The sequence below is a fragment of the Parasteatoda tepidariorum genome, chromosome 5 (assembly GCF_043381705.1).
Source record: "Parasteatoda tepidariorum isolate YZ-2023 chromosome 5, CAS_Ptep_4.0, whole genome shotgun sequence".
NCBI classification, from domain to species: domain Eukaryota; kingdom Metazoa; phylum Arthropoda; class Arachnida; order Araneae; family Theridiidae; genus Parasteatoda; species Parasteatoda tepidariorum.
In genome coordinates, this window is record NC_092208.1 from 72549403 (window position 1) to 72565609 (window position 16207).

General features: G+C 25.9%; 2 protein-coding genes across 3 annotated transcripts in view; both read right to left on the bottom strand.

Moving 5' to 3' along the window:
• Window positions 1-4609: 4609 nt before the first annotated feature.
• On the bottom strand, window positions 4610-10848 carry LOC107446171 (uncharacterized). Its single transcript, XM_043045296.2, has 3 exons — window positions 10698-10848; window positions 8466-8557; window positions 4610-4922 (listed from the first exon to the last, which is right to left on the bottom strand). Coding segments are annotated over exons 1-3 (312 nt in total). The 5' UTR covers window positions 10700-10848; the 3' UTR covers window positions 4610-4704.
• A 4916-nt stretch (window positions 10849-15764) lies between these two features.
• Window positions 15765-16207, bottom strand: part of LOC139424768 (uncharacterized) — a 30054-nt gene continuing 29611 nt past the window's right edge. For both annotated transcript variants that reach the window (XM_071180596.1, XM_016070839.3), the window contains exon 3: window positions 15765-16085. In XM_071180596.1, coding sequence (XP_071036697.1) covers window positions 15865-16085 — 221 coding nt within the window. In that variant the 3' untranslated portion in view covers window positions 15765-15864. The remainder of the gene's footprint in view (window positions 16086-16207) is intronic.

The window sequence follows — 16207 nt, forward strand, 5'->3', positions numbered from 1 at the left end:
TTTTCTCTTAGATCAATAATGAGATTACCTGTGTTCTGAACTGAAACTATAAAATGTTAAAACAACCACAACAATGAAATAGAACTAAATAAATTGTTTAATATTGAATTTAGGAAGAATTCCATATTTTTACTTTAAGCTTAATAACAATAACAAATTCCCACTTGGACATAGCTTTTAGTGCAAAACATTGCTAACTTTATACAAAATCTGAAAAACAAAATTTCAAAAAATTCTATGATAAACGTATTTTTATTGTGTGTTAGCGTACAGAAACTTACTCAAAATCAACTTTCTTTAGAAAATGCATTGAAAATGCAAGAAAATGCTGAAATGTAAAAAAAAATTTGACAACATGAAAATCATTAATCGAAAACTAATTTCTGGAAATGAATTTTATTGGTCTTAAAATATATAGTTTATTCAAATAAAAGAAAAGAGGCTAAATACCCAAAACATTACAACAACAACAAAAAATTTTACTTTCTTTTTCGGGAGTTTGTTTCAGATTTTGGTTTCGTGTGTCATAATACGAAAAAGCAGAAATAACTTTTTTTTCTAAAAATCAGAGTACAAACACTTAAAGGGTTTCGAAAATCTAGTGAACTAGAATTTACATATAGACAACAAAAACTATGAAAATAAAAGGAAAATTGAATTTTTGTCGAAACTGTTGATTTTTATCCAGACGGATACCTTGAACTATTGTTTGCACCATTTTCTTATACCGATACTTTGGAGAAAAAATATTGATAAAGAATTTTATCCTATTATTGTATTCTGAATTCGAAAAAATTTACATAATTTAATTTACAGGGTGTCCCGCAACGATCGTTCTTAATATAAATTTTTAGAATCAGATCCCTGAATGAAGTAAAAAAAACATAGATATTACACAAAAAAAATTAATTATGGAAATTCTCATAATTGAATTTACAGGGTGTTCCACAACGCTCTTAATACCTATTCGTAGAATTACATCCCAGAATGAAGTAAATATATGTATGAAGCATAGATAATATACAGGAAAAATATGGCAGAATCACCTGATTGTATATTTTATATGTTTAATAACCGGTCCAATTTTTGGGTTTACGACTATTAATATGTTCAACTACAAAGCCTTGCAAATTTGATCCTAATCCAGAAGACAAGGAAACTTCTTGATCAGTACCCTTAGGGGTATGATTTATTACGGGAACATGGAGGACTTTGTGACCAGACAATTTTAACGTGAATCAGTCACCATTCACTACTTGGGGAGTCTTCGTCCAGCAGGGATCGAACCCATGACCTCTTGGGCATGGGTCCAGTTCCCTGTCAACCAGGCTATCCCAGCCGTACCAACTATCGCTGGGATTCTAACCCGGACTATCTCCTGACCGCTCTATCTCTTGAGCCATCGCGGCTCACCTTACTTGTATAGTAAAGATTTTTCTGGGGTTGGGATAGCTTGGTTCGTAAGGCATTGGACTCGTGTTCGGGAGAATGGTAGTTCGAGTCTAGCCAGCTGAAGAATGCCCGTGTATTAAATGGTGACTGATGCACGCTAAATCTGTCGGGGTCACAAAAGCCTCTAAATTCCCATGACAGATCAAGACTTCTGGGGGTACTTAATTGGCGATTGATTGTTTACTGGTTCACGTCAAAATTACGATCTGTGGATACATGAATGTGTACACCTAGTTAAACGGGCTGTGGCGTGTGTGTGTGGCTGAAGTCGTATTCGTAGCCTTAGATTTGGACCGGCTACCTCTGTTTTAAATAGCATATTGTGGAAAGATGAGACTGGTAAAAATAATTAAAAATAAATCATTATTCTAAACATTTATTTTGCTATCAGTTGCTACTCATGTATATACAGACCTGTATGCTCAATACAAGTTTTACTCAGATTTACGAAAATATTAATCAAATTAGAGTAAAACATTAATGGATGCACCTATTGCAACGTGGAGGTAGCTGGTTAAAATTCCACCATGTCTTAGGCTATGTATGTGTGCTGTTTTTTTCTATCTAGTGCTACCTGTACATGGACTTGTCAAAGGCATATTAGCCGAGCTTTGTATTGATCACATAAGCCTGCGAATATGTCCATAAAAATAAATAAAAGAATTCATCCAGGGTTACTGTGGGATTTGAACCCTCTACCTCTATTCTTTCATTTTATTATGTTGGAACAGCCCTGATGGAGTAATTTTATTTACCTTGATGTCGTATTTAATTAGTAATACTTAAGCTAATGATTTAGGTCAGCCTTGTCCAGGCATTTATGCATATAAAAAATGCATATTTTTTTATAATTTCAAACGCTGGTGGATGCTAACTTGCAATGGGAAAAAATCAAAACAAATAACCTACGAGAGAAAAGTTAACAAGGGTTTGCTAAATCAAATCGAGTTTATCAAAATAAACACTTTTGCGCCATCTTCAACTATGCTAGCACTGTTAAAATTACCAGCTTATGTTTAAAATTACCTAATTTTACCATATTTACTAGCAAACATTAAGGTAATAAAAATCAAATTTTTTCATTAATTTAACTAAAATAGTCATTACAAAAGTGCTATTGTAAATATTACTTTGTTTTTTTGGTAAGCCGGAAACACGGTAAAGGCAACCATATTCTGATAGTTTTGAAAATACTTTTTTTCCTCAGTGTGACTCAAAGTAAAATTTAAATGAGTATATATATAAAAGCAATCAGTATATAAGAGCAATAAAAATCTATAGAACAATACTGATGAAACAAGACTGAAACCTTCAAAACCTGTTTGATGGCCGAAAAATACAAAAAAGAGTTGAAGGGTAGTTAATGAAATAACCTCCCATTTTCGTCATGCAATCAAACTGGTTTCGATGAATTCAGTCCCATCGTAATAAGTATGGACTTTCATCTTCGTTTTTGACAACGATTTTAAAAATATATTTATTTATTGAACACTCAATAGAAATATATTTTTAATTATTTATTTTTCTTTACTTAATTTTACATAAATATTTCTATTAATTTTTATATTTATATATATTTTTTCATCTTTTATCAAAATTTTATGGAAGAGTGAATCTTTGAAAAATTATGTGATATTTACATATCACTAAATAAGAAAACGTCTTCAGATAATAATATTTTAAAATCAATGCTTACTTTATTATACTCGAAAGGAAGTTCTAAGATAACATATCATAAGAATTTCAATTAAGGTGCCATCCTTTTAAAACACGTAAGAAAAAAAAATTTAATTTAAAACTCGAAAGTTTAGAAATCCTACTTTTCAAGTTGACTGATATGATATCTAACTAACTATTGAAACTACCCTTGCGTAAAATACCACAGCATTTTTGAATTTCAAGTTTTGAAGCAGTTGTAAATAATAAGTTTAAAATAGGAATTGATAATTCGCAATTAAATTAATTATGTCGCTATAAATAAACAATAAGTCTTATAAACGTGAGCGGTGTTCAAAAATGTATTATATACGCTATATTACTATTAGCGTTGTTATCAAATCTGTAAATATATAATTAACAATAAAAAGTTTGAATCGAAATAACTATTGAAAGAATATATTGTTTGAAAAGCAAATAGGTTTTAAAGTCAAATGTCTTAATATAATTAGGTTAAAATTATTTAATTGTCTCTAAAAATCACACTTCATTAAAGTGAATAGTCTTACATTAAGTGTGGGTTAAATGATCATGTTAAAACAGATCTTGTTTTCTGAGTGTATAGTTTTGTCATAGTTAGAGTTTATTTTGTGCAGAATCCTTAAAAATGTCAAGAATATCTCCTGATCCGTGTTCAAATCGAATACAAAATTTTAAAAATTTAAAATAATATAAAAAAATTTGAATTTTTTAATTATTCTTTTAACACTGTGGGACAGAAAATAGGAATGCGAGGCCGCGCGTAAATGCCTCACCTGCATCAGTCTTACAACGATTCTGTGAATGATTTTTGAAAAGGGGGGAGCAATCGGACACGAAATAATTAATGATGTTATTTTTCTCTAAAAGAAATTAAAACTTTTAAGAAAATCAAAGTTATTACAAATTATTACTATTTATCGTCAAAAAACATTATAATATAACAATTAAAAATTTCTTTTACTTATACATAGTTAATTTATCATCGTTTGCTTTTTCACGACTTGAAAAATAAAAATAAAAATAAAGTAAGTAATTAAATAAAATTAAAAAACATCTGAATTTGAAACAAAAAAAATGTGACAAAAAAAATGTTGCTAAATTTTATTTTTAAATAATGCTGCTAAATTATAGTTATAGTTATAATTCTAATTTATTTTTTAGCTAAAATTACCTAAATTACATAAATAATTACATAAAGAATTATTTGTATAATCAGCTAAAATTACATAAATAATTATTTGTATTTTTAAATAAATTTGATACAAATGGAAAGTAGCGATGGAAAATTGTTAATCATTCATTCTATTACGTTATAAATCTATAATATATTTCAATTCATATTTCGCATTATATCTGCAATGTAAAATATAATATTTTATGATATACATTATAAATTTATATTGCATTTAAAAGTGATTTTTTTAAAAAAAAAAAGTAAATTCACATGAATTCATGCACATTGATGAAAACAAATATTTTATTCTTTCTCGTTTTTTAGACATTTATAAAAATCTTATATATTTTAACACATTTCATTAACATGTTTTGTATTTCTTAAGCATAACTCTTAGCATTCATGAGTGCTTCCGAGAGGCCCTTTTGAAAATCGAAGCTTCCGTCGCTGGAAACTGCCATAGCATTTACGCAAATGTAAAACCAAAGGACTTTGACGCAAGATTTTCCTGGAGGACAACTGTAGTCTCCTCCAGGACAGCACACAGCATTGTCGAACGGAGCGCACTTGTAGACCTGACTGTCACCGTAACAACATCCTGAAAAAGGAAGAAAAAATTAAATATTATCCAAGAAAAGATCCTTTAGTCCTCTTTAGATGTACTATTTGGCTATTACGAGAACTACCACAAACAATAGACACTCGAACTGGCTGTTACCGTTGTTACGAAAACACATTATTTAGTTGTGGGGACAATAGTTTCGAACTTGTGTTTCCATGGCAGCAGACAACCTCAGAGTTTCAATCTAGAGAAGTTCTCGTGATGGCTATGGTGTATTTTAATGGTAATTTACGAGATCATGACATTAGTTAAACGTCTTAGGAACAAAATCTAAATGAGTTTTGAAATATTCTATAAGCATATTTCATATTATACTTGCAAAATATCTTACACAAAGTGTTCAACATTAACCACTCTTGATACATGTTTTTAGCATTATCTCCATCAATGTAAATTATCAATGTAAATTAAGGTACTCTAGATATGAGTACCTTAATTTACATTGAAAAATATTTTTTATAAGTTTCGATTGAAAGACAAACTAACTAAATCTTTCTGCATTTTTTGAATTTCAAATATATATAAAATATACAAATATCTTTATAGCTTTGGTAAAAATGACACTTCTAGCAATAATTAGTAATTTCTACAAAATTTTGAATCATCTCTTAACAAAATAGCCTAAATAATTATCAGAACAATTTTTTTTTCAAAAGTCGACAGTGCTTTTCTCTTTCAATGAAAAAGAATTGCCAGTTTCACTAGAGGCAGAAATTTTTATTTTAAACAGTATAATAACTTCAAAATTCGGAATTTGATATATCAGGTATATTGTAGCAAAATTCATAAAATCCGTTGCTTTAATCCATTTTTTTTACTTTCTTTAATAGATAAAAAAAACCTGTTTTGAAAAATTAAATTTAACTTTTTTCTGCATACAGCAGAAACTTGCAGGATCTTGAAAATGTCACTAAACTGTTGATTACGTGAGTAGTTTGTATTTAGTGAATTGAGAAGAATATTTATGCCATAAGTGATAAGTGAGATAGTAGAAAAAAAAGAATATTCTCATCAAAAGCAATTTTCATATCATAAAAAAGAAATAACTTTTTTATTTCTCAAATTTCATTTTAAATCTAAGCATCTCGTATCAGATTTGCAGTCCTATCCAACATATAAACACTTTTACACATAGAAAAAGAGCATAGATAAAACTACCAGGAAATGGTAAGATTCCTCATCCTCCTGCCTATATGGGAGCACTTAAATGCTCAATAATTTTTTACTGAAAAGCTTTAGTAATGTTTTTGGAAAAATTAACAATGAAATATGGTGTTATAATAAGTGATAAAACTTGTTAAATGTGTTAAAATTTGATAGTTTTATCATAATGTCTTAGACCATATCATAAAGCCATTTAGTCGGTTAAATTTACTTTTCAGTTTTGTATTTTTGTATTTTTTATTAAATATGCTGTAATAAGAACAATTTTTTAAAACTAGATTTTTCCGGTTAACTGTTAGCAAATGAAAGAAAAAATCCCCATGAAGATGATTTAAATATATTTTAGTTTTAATTATCAAAATTATTGATTTTTTTTTGCCAGAAATGTCCTTACCATTTAATGAGCTAATTTTTCTAGAATTTTTTTCTTCATATAGAAACTATCAAATATATTTATTTTTTATTGCTTCGTTCAAATAAAAAAAACTAATAGCAATTTCCATATCAGAATCATTTTTCGTGCCAGAAAATGGAAATAGTCAAAAAATGAGAGGCTCATTGCTTTGTGATATTTTGTCCACAAATGATTAAATAAATTAACTTGGAAATTGAAGTACACATTTAAAGCCTGAAATAAATTATTTGTTATTCAGTGTTTTAATTTGCTGCAATATTTTTAAACAACAAATATTCGGTGTAAGTAAATGTTTAGTTACAAACTGATAGATTAGTTAAGAGAGAGTTGTGAAGGAAAATTGTTTTTCTGAAACAAGCATAATATAGTTATTTAATTTCAAAATTTCTTTTTTCAGATTTAAAAAAATCATAAAATATTTTTTCTTGATTAAAAAAAAGCATTGTAATTGCCATAGTTTTAAAATCTTATTATAAAACATTGGATTCAAGTAAAAAACAAAAATAATGCTTTATTAAAATAGTACATTTTAATAAAAACAACTTGTAATTTAATCTGAATTTTTTCATAATATTTTCAAAGTTTTGTTTAAGAAGAATTGTTTATTTAATAATATGATTATACAAACGCACTAATCGTCCTAATAAATAATAAATAATGGAAATAAAATAATAATATACCGTAAGATGAATTTAACTATTTTCTCGAACCTTATTTAAACCTAATCTAACCTAATTTAACTAATTTCCTGAAAAAACGTTTATTTATAATTTCTACGCACATTGTTGGATGTTTAGAGATAAAATCCAAAACTATAATATTAAATACGCTAAACTTACGAAACTTTTGTACTTAAAAAGTTTAAAAAAAATCTTTTTGAAATTTAACTTTACTTCAAGATCTTCTGCAAACTTGTTTCTACGCATAATTCGTAAAATATTTCGATTTGCTGGATGAATGACATGAAGTTTTGGATACAAAAAGATAAAAGTTTAGCCAACCTGAAAACTTAAGAAAATTTTTTAAAGCATCAAAAACCTACACTTTAAAAAATTACGGTAAAAAATACCGGCACTCAGGGTGCTGGCACTTTTTCCATTCAAATCTATCTTTTTACGTAACATGTTACGGAACGAAAAATCTGATATACTCTAAATTTTAAAGCAATAATTACCGTAAAATCACTGAACTACTCTAATTAAATAAATATTACTGCAAACATTACAATATAAAAATGAACGGTAAATATGGATTTCAAGGTAAAATAGATTTACGTATAATGCACCCAAAGTACAACTACTTTATACCGTAAATTGATACGGAATTGTGGCCATTTTTTTTAAAAATAATCAAAGCATTTATTTAAATTTAAATATGAACAGGGGTGAGAGTTTTTTTCTCTCTTGCTCTGAAACTGCTAAAAGAGAGAAGGCTATTTTCAAAACCAGATTTTAACTATTAAAAGAATATTTTAATAATAGTGTTTTACATTATTTTCTTGCAATTAAGGGGCTTTTAAGATTTTTTTTTTGTTAATGGGAATTGAAAGTATTTGATCCAATTAATTAAAAATATTTACTTACTGTAAAAATGTAACAAAATCTTTCAGCATTTAAATTAAAAAGAAAACAAAATTAAGTCACATTTATAGATAGTGCAATTATTCAAAATCGTGTAGTTATTCTTAAAGGTGTAATTTGTGTTAATAACCTTTTTGCATTTCATATACTATGTATGACTTAGAGAGTTTTTTTTAAGTAAAATATATAAATATTTATCCGAAATTGCTAGTATTTTTGCTACATAATTATGAGTCTTTAATTTCAAAAGATTTTTATACAAAACTAGTAAAATGCAATCGACTTGAGAGAATACTGAATGTGTGTTGAAAATATATTGAAAGTATTTAGATTCTCTACAAGATATTAAATTTTACTCACTGCCATATCCAGGGCAAGATCCCCACCCACATGTCTCAGCAGCAGTCAATGATGCCAAGCATAGGACGCCAACGACAGCAAGTAGTACCTTCCTACATAAACAAACAAAATACAATAATACTTGGAAAAAAAAGTAAGAGGATAAAAAGTTTTTTTTACTTTTTTTTTTACCGTGATATAAAATGATGATAATTTACTCAAGGAATGTAAATTTAAAAGAAAACGAAGCGAAAAAAAAACATTTTTCATGTACAGTTTTCAAAATGCACTTTTCAGAATATTTTCTTCAAATTAAAGGCTAGTAGTTTTCAAGATAAAACTTTTTTATATACGAGGATTTTATATTTTTCAATTTGTTTTTCCCGTTTCATTTAAACATAAGCAGATTCCAGTTTATTAAAAGAGATATCATTGCACGTAGGAGATTTTAGGTTATTTTCATGGCTTTCGACAGTTTAAATATAATGTTTCGTCTCTTAAGGAAATTTTTGTTCAAAATATCGCGTTCAATTTGTTATTGTCATTGAAAGTTAATTATAGAGTTAAAAAAAAAGCTCTTACAGTTTCTCTTTCATTGTAAGCAAATTATAATATTAAATATTTATATTCAGACAAAAATTAAATTTTTCTGCACCTAAATTTAATAAATTAAAAGTTAATTATTTTTCTTCATACTTTAATTGTCATTGAGAGTATTTATTAACAAAAGAAAGTCTCAAAAAGTCTAATTTTTATTGCCAGTAAATAAAAAAGCATATTTCTCTATTTTACAAAATTTATATTGCGCGTTATATGTATTTAATGTTTAATCATTTGTCTTAAAAGATAGTTTGTGCCGTTGATAAAACAGTTACAAAAACAAATTTTTTAACATTCTTCCGTTTAACTTTTGCATATGACATAAATTTTTTTTATTATTTAATGCTAAAGTTTAGTTTTTTCTTTAAATTTTATTTTTTATTTGAAAGGAAAATAAAAGAAGCTGTTATAAAAAAGTAGTCTCAAGCAGACTAATTTTCAAATTTAGCAATTGATATCATTAAATTTTTATCATTCAAAAAATACTTGAGTCTAAAATTTTTCCTCAAAGTCATTATCTGTGAACTTAGATAAGACAGATACAAACAGTCTCAATTAAATTACTAGAAACCTATCTAATTATTTATCATTCCACAAATACTGAAATTTTACCTTTATGTATTAATTTTTTAATTAATTTTTACACAGTTTTGTTATTGACATAAAACGCTGAAAATTTACTTTCAAAATAAATTTTTTTAACCGTCTCACTTTTACTGCTTAAAAACAGTATCATCAAATCTTCATCATTCAACAGCACTAATATTTTTTATTTTACGTATTCTGTTTTTAATTCTTAATCTTCATAGTTTAATTGTTACTGCTATTAAACTTTGATAAATCTATTACAAAAATGAGTTCCAAATAACAGTTACAAACACTATCACTTTTAGAAAAGGCAAATAATATCATTAATTTTTTATCGTTCAACAATGGTGAAATTTTGCTTTATTTGTATCAAACTTTTAAGCATTTTTCTTCTTAGTTTAAAATTTATTTCGAATAGGAATTGATAAAACATTTTCAAAAATAAAATTTATTAACTATTAACTATTGCGAAAATATTAAAATACATTAACTATAGCGAATTTTGTTAGCTTAAATATTTATTTGCCAAAATGGAAAAATAAAATCATAAATTTTTGATGCATTATTTCTTTTGTCACTTAAAAAGATGTAATTTTTATTAAAATTTCATACAGTTTTGGTTTACTTATACCTCAAAAATTCGATTAGGCTCCAATATTTTTCTTAATAACTTTATTTAAGTAAATAGTTTAGTTAATAAATAACTTTATTTAATTATTTTAAAAAAAAATCCATTATTGATTATTATGAATTTTCTCATTATAAAAAAACAATATCCATTATTTCTAAATATTTCATAAATGAATATAATAATTTTTCGAAACAGGAGTAAGAAATTATAAGCTCTAACTACATAATAAAAGGATTGAAAAAAAAATTATATGGTTGAATTAATTTAGATAATTTAATAATAATTACCTACATGATGAAGTATAAATCAATTTAATAAAAAATAATATTTAAGCTCCATTTAAATTATATACTGTTCAAATTTGATGAAAGAATTGAGTAAAAATCATTTATATATCAATTATTTAATTATATTATAAAATAATGAATACTTACATTATGTAATACTTCGAATATTCTCAAGTTGATGAACAATAATATAACTAGTTGCTTCGGAATAATTACTATTTCCAAAGCTTCTGATTTATATAGTAATAGAGCTCAAAAATAATCTTTGATAATATTTGATAAGAATGCTTGAATATCATAAGCAGTGAAAGTGCAACCAAAATCTCTTGCATTCGGAACAATACCAGGATCTCTTATTTCGAGATAAAAAAGTGTTCCTAAATTTATTCTATTGGTTAGTCTGAAAATTTGTCTTATTTTGCTTTTCCCCAATCAGGGAAAATTGTCAACTAAGTTTCATTTTCGTTGAAAGTTCCCTAAGAATTTTATAATAGAAATATTATTATTTTTTTGTTGCGAATAAGAAAATAAATATATATTCCTTAAATGTTATACTAAAAATGTCAACTTGTAAATAAAAATATGCCAAAATTATATTTTCAATTATTTAAATGAAAACGCAATATTTTAATTAATTTAAATGTCATTCAGAATTTAATAATCACTATGCATTGAAAATTACTTATTTTTAAAATTGTTACGTGTTTATTTTATCTTTCAAGAAGCACTCAGTAGAATCATACTCACATTTAAACTGTAGTAAATGTCCTAATTTGAGTATTATAAATGAATAAATAAATAAATGAATGAATAAATAAACGATGATTCAAAATAAAAACTCGTGTTTCCCAATTATTTTTAAAAGATCCAGTATTTCAGTTAAAGTTAGTGATATTTAGACATGAAATGTAAATATTTTTATGACTATATTACTAACTTGAACGAATATTGCACATTTCATTATTTACACTTTTAAATGTTAATTTTGTAACATGTAACTACTACTAGCATTCTCACTAGCTCACTAACACGAGCATTTAATATAGCATTTAATATAATTTACTCTCACTAACATTAAATGTGCAATAAATATATTATTTTAAGTATAATAAATAAATAGATAATTCAAAATAAAATTATTGCTTTCAACTGTTTAACTAAAAAACTGTTGTAAGTCAAATTAATGATAATAAGAAATTTAATCCATATATTTTTTTTTAATATATCGCTATGATGACCAAATGTTGAGAATTACTTTGTTAACATTATTTCATGGTAATTTTTTAAATAGCCCTCAATAGAATCTTACATTTAAAATGTAATAAATGCCCTAATTTGAGTATAATTATGAAAAAAAATAATAAAAAAATAAAGTAAATAAACAAATAAATAAATAAATAAGTAATAATACTGAAACTTTTTTAAATATACTTCTCAATTAAAAGAGCAGTAGCTTTTTGAATATATTACTATCATGAATAAATATGACCAATTAAATTGCTTTACATTGCTTTATTTTTATTTTATTTTCAAGTACACTTTTAGAAATTTCTCAAAAAAATGTTAAAATAACAATTTATTTACTTGTTATTTTACCATATTCAAACAAAACAGTGAAATAACCCAAAATAGGACGGTATTTAAATTGCTGACTGTGAATAAAACAGTTTATTAATTGATTTCACCTAATACGGTTAAACAACCAGAATTTTATCGCACCAACTAGACCCATCTGATGGAACCACTTCGTTTCTTGCAGCTGGGTATATATTGTAGCCGGGAGGGTGAATTTGTTATTCTTTTGATCAACAAAACGAGGGTTCGAGTCCCAGCGTTGACACTACAATAAACTCATTTCCTTCAACACATTTAGAATTTCCTGTGTTCCACATACCCTAATTTGTGACCCCTGACTATTAGTTTATGATACTCTCATTCAAACATAGATGGTTGCACCATAAGTGGTTCAACACAAAAAAGTCTAGTATTTCTCATCTTTAAAAATAGGTGAAAAAAGCAAATAAAATAATGAAACCACATTCCCCAGTTAATTTGATAAAACACAACTCAATCACAGCATATCTCCAATGTCCATTTAAATTTCTCGTTTTTACGGTTTTGAAACTATTTTAGTTTTATATGGTTAAAAAACAGTATAGTTTTGCAATCATGTTTTTTTAACCATACTAGGCAGTTAACGGTTTTAAAACAACAGAGGCAAAAAAATATTCATTACCCTTAAAATTTACGGTTAATTAGATAAACAGACTGTTGCCGGTTATTTTATAGTAATTGAAGGAAAATACTAACAGTTATAGAATAGAATATCAATAGAATATCACCAACATATAATGTGCAATAAATGTCCTGATTTGAGCATTATAAATAAATAAATATATAATTCAAAATAAAATCATTGTTCGTAATTATTTGAAAGGAAAAAAAATTAGGTCAAATTAATGACTATAAGAAATTAATTATGAATAATTTTGAGCCTATCGCTACCATGAACAAATGTATCGAATTACATTGTTCACATTATTGCATGTATATTTTATCGTTCAAATAGACCTCAAGAAAATCTCACTCACATTCCAAATATTATAAAAGCAATAATTTGAGTGTAATAAATAAATAAATAAATAAAATAAAAAAGAAATAAATGAATAAATAAATAAAATAAAAAAGTAATGAAAGAATAAATAAATAAAAAAATAATAAAAAAAACTTTTTTAATATACACTCCTTTCTTAAACGCTCAGTAGCTTTTTGAGTGCATCGTTATCACGAATAAATATTGCGAATTACATTGTTTACGTTGTTTTATGTTTATTTTAAATTTCAAATAGCCCTCAATAGACACTCACTCACATTTAAAATACAATACATATCCAAATATAAGTATAATAAATAAATAAATGTATGAAATAAATAAATAAATAAAATAAATAAATAAATAAATAAATAAAATAAATAAATAAATAAATAAATAAAGAAAGAAAAAAGAAATAAAGAAAATAAATAAATAAATAAAAAAATAAATAAAATAATTATGACTCAAAATGCACAATTTTCACCTTTATTAAAAGCATAGTAAAGGAAAGAGAAAATAATTTTTCATCAAAAATCTTGTGAGAAAAATACAAATCATAAAAGGGGTAAGGCTTTCTTGCAACACTGTTCTCTCTTATATGATTAGATTAAATTTACTTTATCATGAAAAGTTAATGTTATGTAACAAGAATAATATAAGATTTATATTAATACATGACATGCTTTAGAAATTGCTTTACAGTTAAATAGAGTGATAATTTTAAAAAAAACTTCAATTTTCTATCTTAGAGATTATACACTGCAAAAATGTTTTTCATTTTTTTAAACTATACTTATATTCAGTGCTGTATCGCTAAACTTGTTTTTCTCCCAGGGCGGTATTCTCCGTCAATGGGGGAGGTATTTAAATTAAGGTATAAAACTGAATTAGACACAATTTTTTCTTTTTCAAAACCTAATTGTAAATTTAGTTTTATGTTTGGCAAGCAAAGATCCTAAAATTATAAATTTGAAGTAGAGTTTAAAAAAATTATAAAATCTTTTCAAAATTAGGACAGATTTAAGCATAATTTTTCATGTCACACTAACAGCTCTAAAATGTTAGAATTTTTGTTACGGTAAAATAACCAGCAGAAGTCAGTCGATCCAATTAACCGCAAAGTTTACTGTAAAAAGCATTTTATAATTTTAGGGTTTTGAAACCGTTTATAACTCGCATGGTTTCAAAACCATAAAAAAGAAATTTAACTGGACATTCTAGCTAGGTTTTTTGCTAGGTAATGGGCTTTTTAAAGTCTAGTGTTTCTCCTCTCTTATTATAGGGGAAGGAAACAGATGAACTAACTAAGCCACATTCCACGGTTCATTTTATAAAACACAACTCAACCACTACTTAACTTATCTAACTAATGAAACTACTTTCGCGTAAAATACTGCAGCATATTTGAATTTCAAGTACTGCAGTAGTAGTAAATGATAAATTTAAAATAATAATTTATAAGTCATAAATAAATAAATTATATCGTTATAAATAAAAAGTAAGTTTTATAGCTGTGAGCTCAGTTCAAAAATGTTATATTCGCAACATTAGCGTTGTTATGAAATCTGTAATAATGTGATCAACAATAAAATGCTTGAATCGAAATAATTTTTGAAGTAATAAATTTTTTATAAAAAGAAAGAGGTTAAGTCCATTGTCTTAATTCAATTAGGTTAAAAGTAATTTATTGTCTCTAAAAATCGCACTTCATTAAAGAGCAAATTCTTACATTAAGTGTCGGCTAAATGATCATGTTTAAAAAGATATTGTTTTCTGAGTTTAAAATTTTGTCTTAGTTAAGAGTTTTTTTGTGCAGAATTCTTAAAAATGTCTCATTATCCGTGTTCAAATCGAACACAAAATTTTCAAATTTTAGATTCATAAAAAAATATAAAAAAAATTGGATTTTTTTAAATTTTTTAATTATTTCTTTAATACTGTGGGCCAGAGAAATAATAGTGCGAGGCCTCGCGTATGCCTCACCTGCCTTAGCCTGACAACGATTCTGTGACTGATTTTTGAAAAGGGGGAGCACTCGGGCACGAAATAATTAATGAAGTTATATTTCTCTGATAGAAATTAAAACGTTAAAAAAAAATCAAAGTTATTACAAATTATTACTTTTTATCATCAAAAATCATTATAATAATTTAAATTTTCGTTTAATTAAACATAGTTAATTTATCATCGTTTGCCTTTTCACGACTTAAAAGAGAAAAATAAATAAATAAAGTAAACATACGAATAAAATAAAAAAAAATCTGATTTTGAGGGGAAAAAAATTCGACCAAAGAATGTTGCTAAATTTTATTTATAAAAAATGCTGTTAAATTGTAGATATTATTATAATTCAAATTTATTGTTTAACTAAAATTACCTATTTTTAATAAATTATTATTTAATATACTATTTTCAAACAAATTTGATACAAATGGAAAGTAAGGATCTAAAACTGTTAATCATTTATTGTATTACGTAATAAAGCTATGATATACTTATATTTATGTTTCGTATTATATCTGTGATGTAAAATATAATATTTCATGATAAATATTATAAATTTATATTACATTTAAAAGTGATTTGTTCTTTAAAAGACAGTAAATTCACATGAATTCATGCACATTTATGAAAACAAATATTTTATTCTTTCTCGTTCTTTAGACATTTATAAAATTTTTATATATTCAGAACACATTTCAGTAACATCTTTTGTATTTTTTAAAAATAACTCTTCTTAGTATTCATGAGTGCTTCCGAGAGGCCCTTTTGAAAATCGAAGCTTCCGTCGCTGGAGACTGCCATAGCATTCACGCAAATGTAAAACCAAAGGACTTTGACGCAAGATTTTCCTGGAGGACAACTATAGTCTCCACCAGGACAGCACACAGCATTGTCGAATGGAGCGCACTTGTAGACCTCAGTATCACCGTAACAACATCCTGAAAAAAAAGAATGAAAAAATTAAATATTATCAAAGAAAAGATCATTTACGTTCTTCATCAATAAATGTACGACGTACTAAAGATTGTACATAGTGTTCTAATAGTCAGTAGTTGTCACT